A 23,699-nucleotide genomic window follows, 5' to 3' on the forward strand; every position below is an offset into this window, starting at 1 on the left:
CTCCAACTAATTTTCCACAGAGCAGCAAAACTGCTATCTCCTTAACTTAAGTTATACTGTTTCATTTTCCTGCAAGTCATACTTTAATGGCTCCCCACAATATTTTTAGAAGAAATACCTAATTATTTTTATAATAGCCAATTGCATCTCCTTACCTCTCCTATTTGATCTCGTTATTCCTTCTTTGCTCACTATATTCCAGCTACACAGGTCATTTTTGGTAAAAATAATAAGGCTTTTTTATTAAAAAAAAGTTCAACAGCAATAATAAGGCACTTTAAGGCAGCAACAACACCCCGATACTTAGGACTTTGTATCCATCTTTCTTTTTTCTTTTTTTTTTATTAATCACTCATGAGATACACATCTTCAAAGTTGTTCATGATCCAGTTTCAGACATAAACTGTTCCAACGCTGCCTTCCCTTCACCAGTGTCCATTTCCCACCACCAATGTCCCCAGTTTCCCCCCGAGCCCCACTCCCACAGCCAGCCTACCTATATGGCAGACAGAGCTGTCTCTCTCTCTCTCTCTCTCTCTCTCTCCCTCTCTCTCCCTCTCTTCCTCCCTGCCTCTCTCTATCTTTCCTTCTAGTCTTTGTGGTTTGATAGTTTGTAATACGGGCACTGAAAGGTTACCATATATATCCCCTTTACCTCCTTTCAGCACTCAGTTTTTCTATTTCCAGCCCAGAGGTATCCAAATTTTTTAAAAGAAATTTTTAATTTTTATTAGTGAGACACCATGAGGTGCAGTTGTAGACTTACAAATTTTTGTGCTTGGGTTTCCAACTTTTATCTGGGCTACTGCTCCCTTTACAGAAACAGATTTCTCAGTAGCCTCCTGGAAATCTACCTTCTTTAATGGAAAGCCCTACCCCACACCCAACTGCATACTGAGCTCCTCTTGCCCCAAGAATGTTTAAGGGGCTATGGGGAAGAGGTGTAGGGTGGTGGTGGGGAGATAAGGAGGGGGTGAGGGAAGGAGTATTGCTTATTTCAGGAATACTCTTCAAGCCTCTGGTGTTCTATCTTCCTGAAATACTTTTCTTTAGCTTCTGAATGATTGGCTGATTTTCAAACTTCAAATTGTTGTTTAAATATTTGCTCCTATGTAAGACTTCTTCCTTCCTTCCTTCCTTCCTTCCTTCCTTCCTTCCTTCCTTCCTTCCTTCCTTCCTTCTTTCTTTTCTTTTCTTTTCTTTCTTTTCCTTTACTACTCTATTATCATGCCCAAGCCCTTACAGGATCTCCTGCAAGGAAATTTAAAACTCCTTTGTATTCTCCGAACAAGAATGTGAACTTCAGGTATTCAGCAATATAGACTATCTTGTTCACTGGTCTTTTACCAGTGCTCAGTCCAGTATATAATTCATGGTACATGTTCAATAAATATTATGTGTAAGTGGAATTATTACTATTTTCATTTTCTTTTGGGCTTCTCAATTTTGCTCTAGAAACAATTGCTCTTTCATAATTGTTTTGAGTAACAACACCAAAGAAAATAAAGAAAATAATAAAATACTCAATTTCTTATCTCTCGGAGAGCCCGGCAAGCTACCGAGAGTATCTCGCCCGCACGGCAGAGCCTGGCAAGCCATTCGTGATGTATTCGATATACTAAACACAGTAACAACACTAACAATTTCTTATCTAACTTGTAAAACTTCCAAGGAATCTTTACTCATATTATATACATTTAATTTTGCAATTAGAAAGATTCACTTTAAGAGTGCAAACTCACTTAAGAAAGATGGTCTTTCATCTGGATTTTGTGCCCATCCACTTTCTATTAAAGAAATCATAAGTGCTCGATGAGGTATATCAAACGGCAAATTTTCTTCATTAATGTCAGGCCTATGCCCTTTAGATACACTGTACATAATCTGCAAAGGGTTGATGACTCCTGTCAAAATAAACATATTTCATTCACTGGAAATAAATTATTAAAAATAAAAAGGGATCTTGAAATCTAGAGCAATAATAGTAAATATAATCTAGGAATAATAGTAACTGTATTATAGAATAATAATTGTCTCTGAATATACCTATATCTGTATCTATATATACATCCCAGCCATATATACATCCCATCCATTGACAGAGTTGTCAGCTTCTTGTAGGAGTTTACATCTTCATTTCATTAATTTTAAAATTGATGTGGGACTTGACTTGGCCAATGAAATGGGAGTAGAAGAGAACAAAAGCACAGATCTTAGCTGAGCTGAACATAACTTAGCAGACACCAAGAAGGGCTGAGCGAACTAATAACCAGTAAGAATAATAAAAATGTTTATTTTTATGCTGTGTTTTAAAGGTTACTTTTAACATCAGGCTATTACAAATCTCAAAATAAAGACACAATATCAGAAAAGTTTAAATTTATTCCTTAGGGCCAGGAAACACAGTACAAGAGGTAAGGTGCTTGCATTATACCAGGGTTTGATCCCGGGGATCCAATATATGGTTCCCGTTGCACTTCCAGGAGTGAGCCATGAGGTATTACCCCCAAACAAAACTTATCCTCTGATGAAACACTACTTAAATCTTTATATAAAATATTCTGCAAACGGACCACAGAAGTAGAAATTCAAAATTCTATATGAAGATGAAAAAATGAGGACTGAAGCAAGTTAGTGATTTCATCAGAGTTTAGTATTTTCAAAGAATTAGAATCTACATTTTTTAAATCTTAATAGCTTCACAACTGATAAGTATTATGTTTCCCTAGTGCGTTTTCCACATAATGAATGGCAGACACATTTACAATAAGATGAACATTAGAAAGGTCTTATCAACAGGAATGGAAGAATATATAAATCAAAGTACACATACCTTCAAAAGGCTGTTTTCTGGACAAAACTTCCCACGTGATAACTGCATAGCTATTTAAGGTTAAAAATGTAAAGACAGTATATTATAAACTATACATAATAAATTTGTAATCTAATTAGAACTCGACCAAATGTTGTGGCCCTTTTCATCAAAATTGGAAAGGCTCACCAGGATTGAAGAAGCAAACAGCATTCTGGCAGGGCTGGGGAAATGTTCAAAAGCTGGAATAAATGCCTTGCACATGCAAGGCCCTAATACCCCTGGCTCCTCAGCACTGCAGGGTATCTCATTGCTAGCTCTGAGCACTGTTTGGGCTGAGCACTGAACTCTCTGGTCTGGTGGGCTGTGTCTCACTGGGAGTAGCCCCTGGGCCCCTGAACACTGCTGGGGAGTGCCCCCAGCCTCTACTCTCCAAAGAAAAACAAAAATAAAACCCTGCTGGCCAGAGGCCTGTAATTTGATCAGCTCCCTTCAGCTGTGTTGAATCCAGGGAGAACTTTACAGAGAATTCTGATAAAGATGGCAGTTTCCTGGCTGGATACAACCCATCAGTGGAGATTGTGCAATGGAGCCTTCCTTGATTGCTAGTCACCAAATTCTTCACTACTATATTAAAAACATTCCGGGGGTGGGACAGATACTGGGACCCGTGGTGGTGGAAAACAGGCACTGGTGGAAGGATGGGTATTTGATCATTGTGTAACTGAAACCCAAGCACAAAAATGTGTAAGTCTACAGCTGTACCTCACGGTGTTTCACTAATAAAAATTTAAAAAACAAAAAAACAAACAAACAAAAAATTCCCCTGATGATACTTTCCCAGTTTTGGTACACGGAAAGGAATGTATGACTGCTGGTGTTCACGCTCTGTTTCTCAACTGTGCATGCTCACATTTCCCCCCATTAACATGCATGACCGTTTTCTTTTACATTGGTTTTGGGGTTTAGGGAACCATGTGTTGGTGGGGATCAAACCAGGATCAACTGCATGCAGTGCAAGTGCCTTACCTGCACAGTACAAGCACCTACTATTGCTCCAGCCCCGCATGACTCTTCCTAGATGACTCCTAAAAATGTATACACAGTTCTGTCGTCTACCCCTAATCCACAGACCCCGCTTTCTTTTTCTGAAGCTGGGTTTACAGCTGATGCTGGCCAGCTGGACTTCACAGCTAAGAAGCTGTTTTGGCACGAAAGCCTTTCTTTCTGCATCACTTCTATGGTGGTGTATGGTTTAGCAGCAAATAGCATGAACTTTAAAAGCTCACTATTGCTAATTCATTTTTAAAAGTTACAAAGTAGTAAAAATACTGAATAAAGTATCACCATAAATAATCAAGATGCAAATTTTTCACATACAGTTTTGTTTTGCGAGGGAAGATTATCCTAATCAATTGTTTTAACTGAAAAATAGAAAACTAATAAAAACATGAAATTTTAAACTGGGGCCAGGAGAACTGGCCCATGATTGGAAGCTTGACACAAGCATGAGGTGGATGGAAGGAGTTAGGGTAGAGAAGGAAGGACTCTGACAACAACAGTTGGAAATGATCACTCTAAACAAGCCCTCACATTATGTTATTTTCTTCCACAATATAAAAAATCATAGAAACATTGTCTCATGTAACCTTATTCTATTGCTCCCCCCCACACCACCCCGGCTTAGTTTCTATACTCTTTGGTACTGTTAAATGTTAACTACATATTCTTTCCCTCCCTTAAAAAATAACATATAATAATACCCCTGGGTATTATACTGTACATTAACACGGTCATAAGGTAGGTTTTACATAAAAAAAAATACAAAAGGCACTTAAATCAAGGCATGTCAATTTCAAAAATACTGGCTACTTTGATCTTAATTTGTATAATACTAATGAGAGAAAAAAACATTTAAAACATCATACTTTAAAATGTAACTTCAAAAATTGTGATTTATTAATCACATTTTTAAGACACAATTAACTCTGGGTGACATAAGGACACTTTGCGGACGGTGAGTGGTGGTGTCTAAGTAACTGAAAATTAATATCATAATTTACATACCATAAAATAGTAAACATATTACCAGAACATACAATTTGTTAAAAAATACTAATTCCAAGCAAAAGAAATATACTATACCTATAGATATCATGCTTGACACTGGCCCTTGACTTTTGACCAGGTTCATAGTTTTCAGGTGGCATATATATAATTGTCCCTCCTTCTGGTGCAGATTTACTACTTTTTGATTGTGAGAGGGACATCATGCGCCATTTTGATAAACCAAAATCTGCAATCTAAAAGAAGAGTAAAAACCTTGAAATAAAAATGTTCTTTTTTTAAAAAAAATCTATCAATTAAAGTTGCTTATACATGAGATTAGAGGAAATGCTTTAATATTTTACTGCTATTAACTCCACCAGATAACCCAGCTTATCAAGAGTAGAAATCATTCACTTTGCTTATTTTTTTACTGATAACACGAGTATCTAAAGTAAATTTTAAAAAGTCCAAGGAGTTTAAAGGCTTAGAAAATATAATTCTGTGTATTTTAAATATATTTTATACACATATGCATATCCACACATAAATGTCATATGTATATCTATACATATATACTTCTATAAGATTATTTAGAATACCTGCAAATACCTCCATAGTGCTATTAATGTTCTTTGTGGGAGAGAACAGAGAGCTACTACAGAATATGAAGACAGTAAATATGATTTTTAAGAAGGAAAAAATGTTGATTTTGCAAAAATACAGACTGGATACTATCTTTAGTTCCTAGTTAGAAAATTCTATAAATGAGAAACTTTATTGTTAATTATAAGCAAGAATTAATGAAAATAATTGTATCAGACCAGTGGTTAGTTTTAATCCTCACCCGATAAACCCTAAAATCTTGGAACAATGCTTAATGTACCATAGTTGATACACAATGATTTTTTAAAAAAATATCAAATGTAAAAAGTTTGTGTCTTATGAATATTCTGAATTACTTTAATAATATACTTAACTATTTACTCGAGCGGGCCCAGTAACGTCTCCATTGGAGACTTTGTTGTTACTGTGTCTGGCATATCGAATACTCTCGGTAGCTTGCCGGACTCTCCCAGAGGGGCGGAGGAATCGAACTCGGGTCGGCCATGTTGACTGCGTGCAAGGCAGACGCCCTACCCGCTGTGTCAGCGGTAGGGCGTCTGCCTTGCACGCAGCCAACATGGCCGACCCGAGTTCGATTCCTCCGCCCCTCTGGGAGAGCCCGGCAAGCTACCGAGAGTATCTTGCCCGCACGGCAGAGCCTGGCAAGCTCCCTGTGACGTATTCGATATGCCAAACACAGTAACAACAAAGTCTCCAATGGAGACCTTACTGGGCCCGCTCGAGCAAATCGATGATCAACGGGAGGGCCTTTTAATTTAATACTTAACTATTAAACTAGCAATCCAATATGATGGATATATAATTTATTCATTCAAAAATATTTATTAAATGCTTCTATCTGGCATGTGCTGAGTACGTGGCAAACTAATAAGACATACTAATATTTATATCTCCTTAAAACTTATATATTCAATGAGGGAGATGGCTTAAATAAATATTGACAAAAATGTTACGCGGGATGGTGAAAAATATTACAGAAAAGTATCATATCATAGTATGAGGACAAAGAGTAGTAGTGTGGGAAAGAGGAGGAAGGGGAAGGACATTCTCATTACAGTGACGTTTAGAGAGTAAGTCTCACAGGAGACCATCTGGAAAAGCAGTTAAACAAAGGCTTTAATAATATTCTTAAGGAAAAAACTGGAGGAAATATGGTCATATCCGTACTTTCAAAAGTATTCCAAACTCCTGATTTGCCAACAGCACTGATTAGCAGAAAAATTTGTATTGAAGCAGTGGGAGGTTCTTTGCATTGTACTGTACAACTATGATTTGAGGTCTGTACAAGGTAAACATAACTGAAGATTTAAAAAAAATACAAAAGTTTAAAGATTATAAAAACTTTGAGAGAAAGTATAATCCTTATATTACAGAGATAATGTCTCAAAAGGTGTAGGGTGGGTCGAGGGTCCATGCAAATGAATGAATTCAATGCCTGCCTCCACATGGTCCCGGAGCATTGCTGGGTTTAGTTCTGGAGATCTCCCACCGCCACGTAGATGGCCTGGGAAATCCCTGCCAGCACAGGGCTGGAGCAGCACGAAATCTGCAGGCCCAGGCAGTGAACTGCTGGTGTGCTAGCTGAAAATGACTGGAAGAAGGGGCTGCCGGAGTTTTCCTTCCCTCCCCTCACCCCAAACTATACAGAACCAACTGCAAGGTATCTCAGAAGGTATAACCAAAGAGGCTCAAGTAATGACTGAAATCTAACAAGTTACAATTTGATGATGGCTAGAAAGAATTCTGTAGTGTACAATTAAAGCAATGTGGCTTAAGCAACAATACATAAAAAAAAACACCCGGTTTTTGGTTGACACTAAGTACAATCTGAATGTTGTGGTAAGGCTGTCCGCAGCCAATGACCTAAAAAAAGGGAGAACAGGAAAATGACGGCCCCCTTCATTTCTTCATTAGACCACTCAACAGGAGTGCTTTGTTCAGTTCTGAGCATCAAGATTAAGAGACCAATCAATCTATCTAGATTTAAAGCCACGTGGGTAAATAAGTTGGCTAAAGGAATAAGAGTGCTTAGCAGGGAGAAGGACAAAACGCAAGCCTTAAGCAACAGGTTGAGGATTACAAGCACTCCTCAAATACTGAAAGCAGAATTAGGCTACTCAGTTTTCCACAAAATGTAGTTACAGGTGGAACCAACAGGGAAGACTTTTTACATAAGAAAATGTAAGTTATTAAAGTAGAGGTGTAAGATCCTCCTTTCACAAAATAACTGCCTTTGGAGATAAGGAACAGCTGCATTGACAATTGAGGGATCTGCCTGTCAATTAAGAGTACTTCCCTCCATGCAGTTCTGTAACCAACAGAATAGATTAGGTAGCATCTTGTTTTATTAAGGTGGAGAAAGCTTTCTTTCTTCTTTTTTTCTCTCTCATTTTATTCTAGAGAAAGTCTCTTCAAGAAAGCTTCCTCTTAGCCTCTTATAATTTCTGGTATTTTTTTTGTTGTTCCCATTACATGTTTCATATTTATATTCTATAATAGTAAAGTGAATTATACAGTATTAATTATTCAGCAAATTCTTATTTCATGTTATCTTGCAAGAAGATAACTGAAGCACATCTGGTTACTTTAAGCACCTAAATCTCATACTTTATACAAAAATTAATTCAAAAGCATAAAATTGTAAACTTTCAGATGATAATGTAGAAGAAAATTTTCACTGCCTATTAGTTGCGTGCTTTACTAAAACACGACAGCAGAAGTATTATCATATAAAAATAATGAAACTGTTCTTCAAAATGAAAACCTTTGCTTAAAAGTGTTTATTTATTTATTTGGTTTTGGGGCCACACCTAGCAATGCTCAGGGCTTACTCCTGGCTCTGTACTCAGAAATCATTTGACAGTACTTAGGGTACCATATAGGATGCCTAGGATCAAATCTGGGACGGTTGTGTGCAAGACAAATGCCCTACCTGCTGTACTATCACTCCAGCCCCTTTCAAGTGTGTGTGTGTGTTTTTTTAAAGGATCTCGGGATTTGAATTTATGATCATCTGCTTGCAAGGCAGCAGCTCTAAGCCATGTACTACCTCTTGATGCCCTGTAATCTTGCTTGTGAGAAATTATATCAATATTCTAAATGTTTATGAAAGATTCCATCCAAAAAATAATAAGAAAGACTTTTAAATGTAAGACTGTGAAAAGAATCCAACTATAATGGGCATAAGACGTGAAACATTTCTCTGGAAAGAATATCGAGATGGGAAAGAACAAATAAGCACATAAGAAGTGTCAATAACATCAGAAAATGTAAATTAAGATTATCACATGGTATTGTTTTATAATTAACAGAATAGCTAAACTAATAAACTGTGACATACCAAATGCTGTTGAGGATGTGGAAATATTTTATATCACTCAGGTCTATCATACACTGTTGGTGGAACATAAAATTGTACAGACATTCTGGAAAATAGTTGGGTGATTTTTTAAAAAACTAAACATACTCTTCTATATAATACAGCATCTATATATTCTTGGACATTTATCCCAGAAGAATGAAAACTTATCTTTATTCAGAATGTTGCACAGGAAACTTTTTTGGAATGGCCAAGGAGTGGAAATAGTCAATATATATCCCTCAGTAGGTGAATGATGAAATAACTGAGATACACCCATTAACTATGGATAGTTAGAAAAAAAAGCAACAATATATTGACACAAGCAATAACTTGGAAGAAAAAGGTATTTCTATGCCAAGTGAACAAAGTCCATCTCAAATATACTGTATGACTCTTATTCAGATGCTCAAAATGACATCAGGGAAATAAAAAACAGTTGTACGCCAGTGTCAAGGGTGGAAGAGGGAAATATGTGGTGTGACTAAAACGAACCGCAAGTGCAATCTATTTTTTAATACTATATAGTTTTTACCCCTTTTCCTGCTTTCCCTAGGTTGTCATTCTTGTATTTTTCCAGAGTTGCAACTGTCCTGTTTTTTGCTTTTTGGGCCACATGTAGTGGTGCTCAGGTCTTACAACCTGTCCCTGCACTCAGACCACGACTGGCCGGGCTCCAGGTGGAACTCTAGTTGGCCCCCATGCAAGGCAATCTCCTACCCGCTATACTATTGCTCTGGCCTGGGTTGCAACCTTTTTTGTTGTGCCGCTCATATAGTTCTGGGCTAATATGGCTAGAAATCACCCCTGGCACTTGAGATCGAAGACAGCAGAGATGCCAGGATTGTGCTTGGCGTGTGTGGGACATGGGGGGTTTGAATTTATGATCATCTGCTTGCAAGGCAGCAGCTCTAAGCCATGTGCTATCCCTTGGTGCCTTGTGATCCTGTATGTTTACACTTAACCAGCAGCGGGTGACATGTGTGTGGGCAGAGGGGGAGGATAAGGGGTGCTGGGCTTCAAAGTAGTGCGCAGGGATCGAGGGCCACACTCGAATATGTCTCTATTGTGTGGGCACAAAGGTTTAGTGCCCAGGCCCAGCAACGTAGTATTGCTTGGAACTGGTGGTGTGTGTGTGTGTGGGGGGGGCACACCCTGCAGTGTTTGGGGGACCACGCGGTGTGGGAGACTGCAGCCCAGTGCAGATTATCTAAGCCTCCCATGTGCAAATAATATTCCCTAGCTGTTTGAGCTATCTCCAGAGCCCTTTACATCCTTTAGGGGTTTTAATTTTTTTCTTGAGGTAATACTACATGGAAATAATAATTCTTTTATCCTCTGACTAATGAGTGACATTTTACATATTAGTGCTGTACCTTGATTGTTGTAGTTGTTACACACACATATATGATAAAGTGCTACAGAACTACTTGCACTGTAGTAATATCATGCTCTTGATCTTGATTATACTATTATTATATGTGATGTATAATTGATGACTGTGGGCTATGAGTACAAGGATTTTCTATGTTATTTTTGCACTTCCTGATAATCTGGAATAAGTTCAAGAAAAGGTATTTTACATTAAGAGCATGATGATTTGATATATTTTGTAGTTATATCTACCTCGTGGTCTGGGAATAACTAAGTCACCATAGTAGAAGAAAGGCTATTGATGAGAATAAAGGCTACAGGGGTCTGAAGCAATAGCACAGTGGGTAGGGTGTTGCCTTGCACGCGGCCGACCCAGGTTTGATTCCCAGCATCCCATAAGGTCCTCCGAGAACTGCCAGGAGTAATTCCTGAGTGCATGAGCCAGGAGTAACACCTGTGCATCGCCAGGTATGACCCAAAAAGGAAAAAAAGAAAGAATAAAGGCTACAGCAAAGGGACAGCAAAGGGAGATATATTAAATTGGCTAAGGGAAAGGTAAAGGTAAAGGTAAGGGAAAGAACTAAGTTAATATATTAAAACACTAGTCATATATTCAGATATTTTTAAGAACTACCTTAACATGAAATTCATTATCCAATAAAATATTTTGAGTCTTCAAGTCATGATGCAGTAGAGGAGGATTCATATTGTGCAGGTAGTTTACACCCAGTGCAATTTCATGCAGGATGCGAAATCTCAATGGCCAAGGAACATCAGGATATTCTGTTTTCTTCACATATACAGAAAGAAACAAAGCCAAAGTTAGTGCCCCAAATTAATTACATTTCCGCTTTGAAGTTGAGCTCAGGGGGGTGGGGGGACTACTTCTCCATACTTTGACCAGTTGTGTGGGCCTGATGGCTCTGTCCTCAGACCCAGCAATGCAGGGAACTACTGGGAACTGGTGGTTCAGGGACCAAGAGGGACACATTCAGCAGTCCATAGGGGACCATGTGGTGCAGGGGAAAATGAAATATTCCAAGAGGAAACAATAACATGTTTTAAAAATTGCATAGTATCATTTTGACATTAACATTCTTACATTTGATTTTGCTCATTATTTTTAGAGAAAAGAACAATAATTTTATAGTAATGCTATTTTCTTTCTGTTTTATATTAGAATAGTGACTACAAGTATTGGGCATTCTTCAGCAGACTTTTCAATTATTTTTAAATCTAACACCTAGATACAAATACTATACATATATACATTTCCTTATTTTTGGCTTATATCAAATAACTATGTGCCTCCCCTACTACAATATACACTCGCAATTTGTTTCTAGTACATGGCAAGACAGTCATTCAAAATTTATATTTTAATTTTCTTATTAAGATTAAATTTACCGTTCAGCCCAGGTTCGATTCCTCTACCCCTCTTGGAGAGTCTGGCAAGCTAATGAGAGTATCTCGCCCACAGGGCAAAACCTGGCAAGCTCTCCGTAACGTATTCGATATGCCAAACACAGTAACAAGTCTCATGATGGAGACGTTACTGGGCCCACTCAAGCAAATCGATGAACAATGGGAGGACCGTGACCGTGACATGTTCAGTCAATAGTCTACTCTCAGTACACATCTCCCATTCTGAGCAGGTCCTCCAAGCATCTTTACTTGGTGGTCCCTTTTCTGCAGTCCCTTTGAAGTAATCTTCAGAACAGTGTGCGTGCGGGGGTGAGGGAGTTCTTGCTTGGGGCAATACTGTCCTTGAAGAATATTGGAAATAAACAGTCGGGCAGTTCTAGCCTCTGTGGAAACCTGTGGGGGCATTTTCTTTTTGTCTGATTGAGGAAGGTAGGGTTCCATAGGGGTCCCATGGAGTAATTATTTTTCTAAAACAAGCATGAGGCCAAATACCTTTATAAACCTCTGTGCTAGAATTTCTAGTGGGCCCCATATTTGGGCCACAGGTATCTACTGGTGTTCAACGTATGAAAATGAAATAACAGAATTTCCAGTCATTCATTTTTCAACAAAAAACAATAGTGCTTAACAAGTATTTGTATTTTGGTTTCAGTGGTGGTTTTATAATCATATATGCTAACACTAGGACTTCATTCTTGTTTTTGATGGTCACATATTATAGAATGTGACATATCCTGGAAATGGAGGATGTCACTCTATGTGTTGAGGACAGTGGTACTCAAGTATTCCTATTTTATTTATAGAACACTGTAATGTATCTATGAATTGCTGGATAGATTAAGGGGTTTCAAAGAACTCTCCAGCAATTCATAGGTTGGAGGGAAGAATAATTTAAACTCAAGTAAACAACAATATGACAATACATATTTTGAGAATAAGGATTTCCAAATGTGTTACTGATGGGATTCACAATCAAAACCAGAATTTCAAGTACCTTAGGAATGGTAAATGTCTCATGCCAATACCCATTACTTGGGGAAACTAAGTATTCCGTAGATTTAATTCAGAACTTTAATACTATTACTGTTACCCTTTGAGTTCTATTTATACGGTTTAATATAAAATAAAATCTTATCAAATTAACTATGAATTGTATACTGTCTAGTGTTTATCCTTTTGTTTCGCTATGTCTTACATATGCATGCAGATATATGTTTATCTGCGCATGTGTATAAATGCATGCAGATATTGGTATTCGGTGTAAAATCTAGAAATAGAAATCTATGCAAAATAATCTTAAGTCTCTTAAAATGTAAGGCGTGGCTTCATAGTGGAGGTGGCAGGGTGTGGAGGGGAGTTGGGTCACACCCAGAAGTGCTCAGGCATTATGTCCTACTGGCTCAGGGGACACTTATGGTGGTGCTTGGGGAATCATGTGGGGTGCTGGGCTGGAAATCAAATAAAGCAAGCTGGGGTATGTACAAAGCAAATGCCTTAACCTTTAACCTATGTCTCTGGTCCTCTACAGTGTTTTTGTTTTTCTGGCCACCCTGGGAAGGGCTCAGAGCTTACTCCTGGCTCTGCACTCATGAATCACTCTTGGTAGGCTTGGGGGACATATACATGCCTGGGATTGAACCCAGGTTAGCTGTGTGCAAGGTTAACTGCCTACCCACTGTACTGTTATCACTGCACACCCCACTCCCACCCATACACACACACACACACACACACACACACACACACACACACACACACACACAGTCCTCCCGTTGTTCATCGATTTGCTCGAGCGGGCCCAGTAACGTCTCCATTTTTTGAGACTCTTCTGTTATTGTGTTTGGCATATCTAATACGTTATGGGTAGCTTCCCAGGCTTTGCCGTGAGAGCGAGATACTCTCAGTACTTATAACATACAAAAGAAGTTATAAGAACTTAACTCTTAAGTTTGTTCCTAGTTGGAGTTTCCTTCCCTTTCCCCTATTTTTTCCAGTAAACTTTTCTATCCCCCACACACTAAAAGAAGTTATAAATGGTGAAAATTTACCACATGAATAGTTTATTATAATTTTGACTCATCTACATGAGCTCAAATAATCTAATAATATATAAAATCAAATACTAAGCTTGAATAACAGAATTTCAGTCACTGAAGTGTACAGTACTTACCCTATGTAGGAGTTCATTTAATGATCCATTTGGCATGTATTCTGTAACTATTCCCAAAAATTCAGGCTCATTGCAAATTCCCAAAATTGGAAGAATGTAACTAAATCTAGCTTTGTGTAAAATTTCAGCTTCTCTTAAGACATCAGTTCTTTCACTAAAGAAAAAGAAACACAGTTATTTAAAAGCAATAAAAAACATAATTATAATGTTCATAATATTAAGTCACTGTCACTGTCCTCCCATTGTTCATCGATTTGCTCGAGCGGGCCCAGTAATGTCTCCATTGTGAGACTTGTTGTTACTGTGGTTCGCATATTGAATATGTCACGGGTAGCTTGCCAGGCTTTGCTGTGGGGGCCAGATACTTTCGGTAGCTTGCTGGGCTCACTGAGAGGGGCAGAAGAATCGAACTCGGGTCAGCTGTGTCAGCCACATGCAAGGCAAACGCAAATGCCCTACCCGCTGTGCTATAAATTTTATTTTCATTAATTAGCCTTTGACTTTATATACATTATGCAACACTTCCAACTTTTAGTTTCATATTTAAAGTAGAAAGAAATGCCTACCTTCATTTCACAAGTATGATTAGAGACCAGAATAATTTCTACAAGCTACTGACAGAAAAGTTTTTATTGTTGTACCTTTCTAGGAAAGGAAAAATATCCTAAAGTTTGAGTAAATTCATAAAGTATACTGATATTATAATGGCTTATCTGATATAATAGAATAATTAAGTCATAAGATCAATTTTATTAGAATATTATATTCAGTTCATGATCTAAGAGCATATATAATTTTTAAAAATATTCTAAATATTTATTAACTAAATGTTTCATTAAATAACTAGCTGAGTCCCTACTTTCTAGATATTACACACTAAAAGTTGCAAACACTGAGAAGATTAAATTGTTTCCAAGAGATCCTTGCCATAAGTCAAGCTGAGATTTACTTATTGATATAGAAAACAAATAATACTTAACTTTTATTATGTACATACTGTTTTCAAAAAGTTTATGGAGAACATAAAGATAAAAATAGTTTTTGCCCTCTAGCTTCCCTAATTTTTTTTTGTGGGGTCATACCCAGTGGTGCTTAGCGCCTGACTCTGCACTCAAGGATGATACATAGCAGGGACCATATGGGGTGCCAGGGATCAAACCCAGGTTGCCTGTGTGCAATGTCCTACCCTCTGTACTATTACTCCAGCCCCTGCCCAGAAATCTTTTCAGAAAAATAAGCTCTCACTTTGATTTAGATTTGTATTTCCTTAATGATTAATGATGATTTACGATTATGTTATATACCTATCTGCCATTTGTATGTCTTTTTTGTATGTGTTCATTAATTGATTTTGGTTATGATTCCAAAATGGACAGGCACATTAAAACATTATATTGCAAAATATAAACATATACAATTATATTAGTTATTTTTAAAGCTTAAAATGAGAGCAAATTAAATAATGTGTCATAAATGCCACTTAAATAAATGAACAAATAGAGAACTCTGGAAAGGTTGGAAAAGAGGAAATAAGCTTCTAGGGGAGTCAATGATTTATAGAGTTGGGATTTCATTTTACGATTGATAGAATCTTATCCATTAGTCAACCAGGCAACCAAGATAAATGTGATCTTCAGGAGAACTTGTGTTTCTTTCTTGATGTATTCCCAGGTCTTTAAACAGTGCCCTGATTATAGTAGAAACTTAAAAGTTATGCATGTGTCAGTTATTTGAGTTACACTAAAAGAAGCTAAATGAAGGGTACACTTAGAAAATGACAAACTGTTTAATATAAATTATAAACAAGCATATACAAGGAGTGAAGATGAATAGGGTAAGTAGGGTTACACTATAGAGCCCTAAAAGTCAGTCAGAGTTTTTATACTTTATTTGAAGCCTAATAAACCTTTTATTCTCTAGTTCTCAGAGAACCCGGCAGGCTGCTAAGAGTATCATACCCGTCTATATGCCTGACTAGGGAACACCTGTAAAGGTGATTAGAGGCTGCCCCAAAAGCCTCCATCCGTCTCGAAGAGCCCGGCAAGCTACCAAGAGTATCCCACCCGCATGGCAGAGCCTGACAAGCTACCCATGGCGTAATCAATATGTCAAAAACAGTAACAATGAATGGTCCTCATTCCCCTGATCCTGAAGGAGCCCCCAATATGTCACTGGGCTACACTTCCACATGACAGGGACGAATGGAGACGTTACTGGGCCCGCTCGAGCGAACTGAAGAATGGGGTGATAGTTATAGTAATAGTGATTTGAAGCCTAAAAGTTGTGACCAAAGGTTTGCTCTTTGGAGGGATCACAGGTATTGATGCTCATGGCAACTCTGGACTCTGTACTTGGGGTCACTCCTGGCAGCTGTCACTCCTGCTACGTTACAGAAGCATAATGTAACCAGAACAAGTTAGGATTCTGGACTTGACAGCAGTTGGAGGTAAAATTAGCAGACTCCTATTGGTAGGCAATTTTCATGAAAGCCAGATTCCAGAAGATTGCTATAATACTATTTTGGGTATGAAGCAGAGAGAGTCCAAACTATAAGTATAAAAGACAAACTCCTAGCGAATAGAATGCTGAGAAAGTGGTGACTGATGAATGACCAGAGGGATGAAAACCAAACCAAATCAAACCAAACCAGAAGGGAGTTCAGGTTATCATCACTTTTCACTGTGGATTTACAGGAACTGGTAGCCTGAATAAAAGAAATAGGAAAAAAATGTCTTGAAGTCTATTAGGTAAGTGATGATTAATCACCCAATCTGGAAGCATGACTGTTTAAAAAGGAAAGCAATAGAAACTCCAGAGCAGTCTATGAGGCTTACATTAAAAATAGAAAGCATAAAAAAATCCTAGTCATTTATGTTATGTAACATATATTTCAAAATTAAAGAGTTACAAGCAGGCATAGGCTGCAAAGCTTCTCTCCTTCTCTCCTTCCTGTTCTTCAGCAACTTAATATTCCTATTCTAAAGCAAACCAGTTACCTCAGTCCATGAGACCTATTTTAATTAAACTTACATTCCTTAACTTCAAGCATTTCTGTATTATAGTCCCTAAGTTCAAATACCTCTATGTTTGCAACGAGAGATATAGGTGAAGACCCAGGAGGTGGCTTAGTGGTAGACTAGATGTCTTATATGTGTAAGATCCTATACTAATTCTCCCAAATCATTTCCTGGTAAAAGGTAAAATAAAAGAGATGTAAGGTAACAAGGTATGTGATACCCTGAACAAGGACAGAGAGGATGGACCTAAAGATTTCTGGATTCTCTAAGGAAGAACTATAAAGAGGGTGTACAGGAAAAATTATAGTAAAGGTAAAGGCCCTCCCGTTGATCGTCGATTTGCTCGAGCGGGCCCAGTAACGTCTCCATTGGAGACTTTGTTGTTACTGTGTCTGGCATATCTAATACTCTCGGTAGCTTGCCGGGCTCTCCGAGAGGGGCGGAGGAATCGAACTCGGGTCGGCCATGCTGGCTGCGTGCAAGGCAAATGCCCTACCCGCTGTACTATGGCTCCAGCCTCCTATTAAGAATATGGGACATTATTTCTTTTATGGAAATTCCATTATGTGTTGACCTCTTCATATACACTATTTCCTTCCCCCCACCTCTTTGGGTCACATCCATAGGTGCTCAGGGATTACTCCTGGCTCTGAACTCAGAGATCACTCCTGGTGGGGCTCTGGGGACCACATGGGGTCCTGTGGATTGAACCCAGGTTGGCCTTGAGCAAGGCAAGTGCTTTACCTGCTGTACTACTGCTCTGGCTCCTATACTATTTTCTTAAACCAACCCTTGAAAAAATGGCTTCATTATTTCTATGTTGAACATGAGAAAAGTGAGCCTCAGAAAAATTAATATTTTTCTAATGATCATACTCATACATGGCAGGGTTGAAGTTAGAATTGGAACTGTGGAAATCTAAGCCTATATTCTTTGCATTCCACTGCTTTATGAGAAAAGAAATGTTACTGAAGTGAAATTTTTGGGAGATTCGGAGAGTAAGAAAACAGAAAAAGTAAAAACAATGTAAAATATTTTTTATAAACTATCATGATTATCTTTTTTGTTTGATCTGGCTTTCCCAGTACTTGAGGAATCAAGTTGGGCTCTCCACGTAACTCTGGGCCCAGTGGTGTGGGACTGAAACTTCAGTGCTGGGGCTGGATATGGCTCTCACTGATCACCAAGGCTGTATCTAGTTAGTGGGGTTTGAAGGGCCAATAGGACTAAAAATGGAAGTGCTAGGGAACACAATGGGTGGCAGAGTATGAATTCAGGCGTTACTTATGCAAGAATGCTCTCCAGCCCTTTGAACTATCTTCTAAGCCCTTCATGTTTTTTAAAATCAAACGCATAAAATTCAGTTTCTGTAGTTTCCCAGCTCAAAAATTCAGTCATAAAATAAACTTATTTGGGCTATTGCCCTCTTTTCAGAAAAATACTCAGAATCCCTGCCCCATTGTCCCCAAAGCTACTTTCTTTAAGCCAAAAAAAAAAAAAAAAAACCTAAAACAACAACAACAAAACAGAAAGGTAAGGTCTCCCACGGTTGCTCTGGAGGTTAACACTGTCCTGAATCCACCCAGTGGTGTCTGTGGAAGCAGTACTGTCACTCTGGAAAACACTAAATCTACAGGGAGTTTGGATAACCCATCAGACTGATCTCATTAGAAGGTATCTGAAGATAGCTGGGGAAGGCCCATTCATTGGGCAGGAGTACAATTATGGAGTATGATTCACCAACTGCTAAAATAAGAACATGTAACAGAACAAAACATAAGCTTCTTTCAGGTGATCTCAAAGAACAATGAAAACATTATCCACACCAGAGACAAGAAGTACATGTATTTATTATTTCCCACTTTGTAAGTTTGGAAATAGAAACTCTATGAGTCAACTGCCCAGCCCTATCGCTCAGACTACATAAATACTGCAATGTTAACATCTTGAGTAACGAGAAGAGTATGTGATGTACTAACACCAGAGTGATGTTTCACTGGTATTTATGAGTTCCTTGGTAGAATAAATTAGTCTCCTTCCGAATTTAATGAAGAATTATAAATTATGAAAATTGTTAAGCACAGAAAGGAAACTCGTCATTTCTTGGCCCCCCAAAGGCATGAGTATTAAGTATATCAAAATTCTGAGAAATAGCATCCACAATGGTGGCATCCACAATTTGCTTTATAGTACCTAGTATGTCCTTCAGTATTAGATTTTCATGTATTTGCCAGTTCATTCTAAAATATATGTATGTATATATATATATATATATATATATATATATATATAAATTTCACTTATTTTTGCCACACCCAGTGGTACTCAGGGATTACTCCAGGCTCTGTGCTCAGAGATCACTCCTGACCGGGCTTAGAGGACCAAATGGGATGCTGGGGATTGAACTCCGGTTAGCCGTATGCATGGCAAGCTCCCTACTCATTGTAAGGTGCCTCATTCTATAATCCACTCTCTAATCCACTTCCATCACCATGCTATTAGATATATATATGCACATATCTATATAGTCACACTTTTACTGACCACTTGCTATGTAAAATTTAATGCTCCAGGTAAACACTATAATACCTTATATATTACCAGGCCTGTCACTGTCACTGTCCTCCCATTGTTCATTGATTTGCTCAAGCAAGCCCAGTAACGTCTCCATCGTGAGACTTGTTGTTGCTGTTTTTGGCATATTGAATACGTCACAGGTAGCTTGCCAGGCTTTGCCATGCAGGCGAGATATTCTCAGTAGCTCGCTTCGGCATCACATACACTAAAAAAAAATCACCAGGCCTGGACTACATAAACAGAAATTGGAAATAATACTGAAAAGTCCCAAGACACTGACAGGGCTGAAGCTGATGTTGGATATTAACAACTTAAAAAAATGGATGATGAGGGGAGCCATACCTAATGACTTACTCCTTGCTCTGGGTTAGGCATCATTCCTGGCAGTGCTTGGGTAAAAATAGGGGGTGCTGGGGAATTAGGTCAACCTCCTGCAAAGCAAGTGCCTTGCCTGCTATGCTTCTCTTTGGCCTCAGATACTAATAACTTCTGGTCAAGCATGCATCTCACTGTGATGCGTTTTTACATTAGATAATATTTTATTATTATTTTTAATTGCCTTACCCTTGAGATACAGTTACAAAGTTGTTCATGATTGGGTTTCAGTCATACAACTTTCCAACACCAATGTTCATTTCCCAGCACCACTGTCTCCAGTTTCCCTCCTGCTGTCCCCCCTCTCCCACCTGCCTCTTTTTTTCTGTCCCCTCTTTCTCTCTTTCCTTTTGGGCATCATGGTTTGCAACAGACTGAAAGGATATCATGTATATCCCTTTACCTACTTTCAGCAATCAGAGAATGATCAGTACCAACTATTATTGTCATATTGGTCCCTTCTCTATCCTAACTGACATCTGCATTCCCCTATTCCCCCAAACTTGTGGCAAGCTTCCAAACATGGACCAGTTATCCTGATTCTTCTGTCCTTAGATATTAGTCTCATACTAATTTTTTTTCATTTCTCACAAATAAGTGCAGATATGTAAGTCTGTCTCCTTCTGACTCATTTCACTCAGTGATATCTCCATGTCTATCTATATATAAGCAAATTTTATGACTTCACTTTTCCTAACAGCTATGTAGTATTCCACTGTGTAGACGTACCATCATTTTTTAATCCAGATATCTGTTCTCAGGCACTTGGGTTGTTTCCAGATTCTGGCTACTGTGAACAGTGCTACAGTGACCATAGCAGTGCAAATGGCATTTCTGGTGTGTTTTTTGGGGCCCTCAGGGTATACTCCCTGAAGTGGTATTGCTGGGTCAAATGGGAGCTCAATTTCTAAGTTTTTTTGAGAAATGTCCGTAATGTTTTCCAAAAAGGCTGGGGCAGTCAGCATGCCCACCAACAATGAATGTGAGTCCCTTTCTCCCCACATCTGTGCCAGCACATATTGTTCTTGATCTTTAGGATGTGTGCCAGTCTCTAAATTTTCACATTAGAAAATACAGTAAGGAGGAAGATACTGTTGCAATCAGGGATTTTAACTAAGAACTAAATGCAGAACCTAATTAATTTGCTACTGGAAGAAAAATGCACATGAATTAGACCCACTGATTAGAAAACATAAAACTATGGTATATGGTTGAGCTGTTTTTCTGCAAGAAGCTCATTCAAGCACCCTCTTAAACCCTGCACATTACATGGAAATTGTTTTAGGATATGAGTGACATTTGAAATCCTAACTGTTATTTAACAGTCTTCTGAATCAGTTTATTGTTAGCTATCATAAAACACATTTCCCTTGGGCTCAGGCTTTCCTGTGAAACTGAGAGGAGAAACTTAAAAATGGTATTTAAACTTTCATGACCACAGGTAATAAACCTTAAACAAAAAAAAAAAAAAACACAATCAAAAGCCCAACCCCAAACATTCTAGAATCTACAGCAGTACTGCTCAGTAAACAATGTGTGAAAAAAAAAGAAACATAGAATTAAGATCCAGAAATTCTACTTACAACCAAAGACTGTAAAAACATTACTGTGAAAGGCTATTCATATACTTATGTTCACTGCAGTGCTATTTGCAACGAGAGAGAGAGAGAGAGAGAGAGAGAGATAGAGAGAATGAGAATCCAGCTAGAGGCACCTGACTTGCATGCTGTGGACCTGCTGCTTATATGCAGTAGGGAGCAGTGCATATAGTCCCCTAAGTACTACTAGGAGTGACCCCTGAGCCTAGTGTCAAGAGTAAGCCCAGAACATTTGTTTTTTTGTGTGTGTGACCCAAAAACCAAAAAGAAAAGATAAAGTGTGAGATATACTCCAACGAAATACTACCCAGCTAAGAAAAGAAGATAGCATATTGCTTTTTGCTACCACATGGATATAACTGTAAGGTGACATGTTAAGTGAAATAAGTCAGAAGGAGAAAGACAAATACCAGATTAACTTAAGGTGGAGAGGATGCAGAGGAAAGGGCATATGAGCAATAGCACTGCAGCACTGTCCTCCTGTTTTCAACGATTTGCTCAAGCGGGCACCAGTAACATATCCAATGTGAGACTTGTTATTACTGTTTTTGGCATATTGAATATGCCAAGGGGAGACTGCCAGGCTCTGCCATGCAGGCAGGATACTGTAGGTAGCTTGCCGGGCTTTCCGAAAGGGACGGAAGAATCGAACCCGGGTCAGCTGCGTGCAAGGCAAATGCCCTACCCACTATGCTATCGCTCCAGCCCATATATGAGCAATAGTGGAGGATTATTGGAGTTTGGTGATGGGCATGACATGGTAACAGCGACCCCGTGAAATATACCAACATTTACACTCCTGTAAAAATATCTGATTTGCCAAAAAATCAAAGCCCAAACTTGTTCAACAAATAAACGGATGAACAAAGGAAATAAAAATAATACAGATCACACAATTGAACATGTTCTAGTGTGCACATCAAAGAAATGCATGCTTTCAACTGAATGCATGAATTGAATTTTAACATTTTATATGTAGCCCGGTATGTATGTATGTGTGTGTGTGTGTGTATATATATATGTACATATATATATGATCTTAACCTAGAAACATCCGACTCAATAAGATATTAAAAATGCCCTTTTCTTAAAAGTCCTCAGTGCTGGAAATAGCGGAGGGGGGGGGGGCCCACTTAGCTGCGCACTTAGCATTCCCATGTCCACTTTCCACAGACTCGAATGCCACCTGTGGGTGGGAACTGCCTGGAGTCCTGGAAACTGATTCCAAACTGCTCGCAAGCGTACTCTGAGGAACAAAGGAAGGGAGGAAGGAAAGGAGGGATGAAGGAAGGGGAGGGAAGGGGAGAGAGGAAGGAAGGAAGGAAGGAAGGAAGGAAGGAAGGAAGGAAGGAAGGAAGGAAGGAAGGAAGGAAGGAATCTGTGATCGCTGAATTTTGCAATCTTCAGAAAAGCCTCAGCAAACAGGGGAAGAAGCAAGTCAGGAAAAGCGTTGGAGGAAAAAACAAAAAAGAACAGCCGGATGATGACGGCCACGGGGGCCGTCAGTTCCCACGCCTCGAAGGGTGCCACGGGGTGGGGGGTGGGGGGTGGGGTGGGGGTATCCCAACCTGACGACCCCTGGCGCCCGGCCCGGGGGCTCTACCTGTCGAGCAGCGGCGTGTGGATGTGCAGGTGCTTGACGGCCACCTGGACGCGCCAGTCGGCGTGACGAGCGGACGACACGGTGCCCGACGCGCCGCGGCTCAGGTAGCGCAGGTCGGCCAGCTTGTGGTAGGGGATGGTGGGCAGCGCGCTGCAGATGGCCTCGCCGTTCATGGTGGCCCGTCGCCCCGCCGTCCGGGCACTCGTGGGGGCGCGACACTAGGCGGCCGGCCGGCCCATGGCGCGCGCTGGCCGGAGTCCCCCGACCCCGGGGTCTGGGCGCGCCGCGAGCCGAGGGACGGCTCGTCCGTCTGCCGACGCCCGGGCAGGGGCGGCCGGCTCGGGCTGAGGCGCTGAGGCGCGGGCAGGAGCGGCCGGTTCCAAAGCTGAGGCGCTGAGGAGGTGAGGCGCAGAGGCGCGGGCAGGGGTCGCTCGCGGTGAGGCGCCTAGAAGGCGCTGAGGCGCGGGCAGGGGTCGCTCGCGGTGAGGCGCCGAGGCGCTGAGGCGCGCGGGCAGGGGCGTCCGGCTCGAAGGCTGAGGCGCTGAGGCGCTGAGGCGCGGCTCGCCCGGGACGCGCGGCGCTGAAGGACCCGTCCCCCCGCGAGCCCGTTTCCTCCAGCCGGGCGCGAAGTTCCTAATAGTTTTCTAGCGGGGAAAGTCCCTCCCGGCGGGCGTCTGGACGCGCGGACGGACGCTGTCAGGCGCCCCTCGAGCCTGC

At 39.8% G+C, this 23,699-nt stretch overlaps 1 protein-coding gene across 3 annotated transcripts in view; it reads right to left on the bottom strand.

Annotated features, from left to right (window-relative positions):
- Nucleotides 1-23,699, bottom strand: part of RIPK2 (receptor interacting serine/threonine kinase 2) — a 38,520-nt gene extending 14,821 nt beyond the window's left edge. For all 3 annotated transcript variants that reach the window (XM_056110018.1, XM_056110010.1, XM_056110007.1), the window contains exons 1-6: nt 22,983-23,699; nt 13,813-13,966; nt 10,852-11,007; nt 4,958-5,115; nt 2,834-2,883; nt 1,743-1,904 (exon numbers count right to left, since the gene is read on the bottom strand). In XM_056110018.1, coding sequence (XP_055965993.1) covers nt 1,743-1,904; nt 2,834-2,883; nt 4,958-5,115; nt 10,852-11,007; nt 13,813-13,966; nt 22,983-23,155 — 853 coding nt within the window. In that variant the 5' untranslated portion in view covers nt 23,156-23,699. The remainder of the gene's footprint in view (nt 1-1,742; nt 1,905-2,833; nt 2,884-4,957; nt 5,116-10,851; nt 11,008-13,812; nt 13,967-22,982) is intronic.

This window comes from Sorex fumeus, unplaced genomic scaffold (assembly GCF_029834395.1).
Source record: "Sorex fumeus unplaced genomic scaffold, SorFum_2.1 ptg000002l, whole genome shotgun sequence".
In the NCBI taxonomy this organism is placed as follows: domain Eukaryota; kingdom Metazoa; phylum Chordata; class Mammalia; order Eulipotyphla; family Soricidae; genus Sorex; species Sorex fumeus.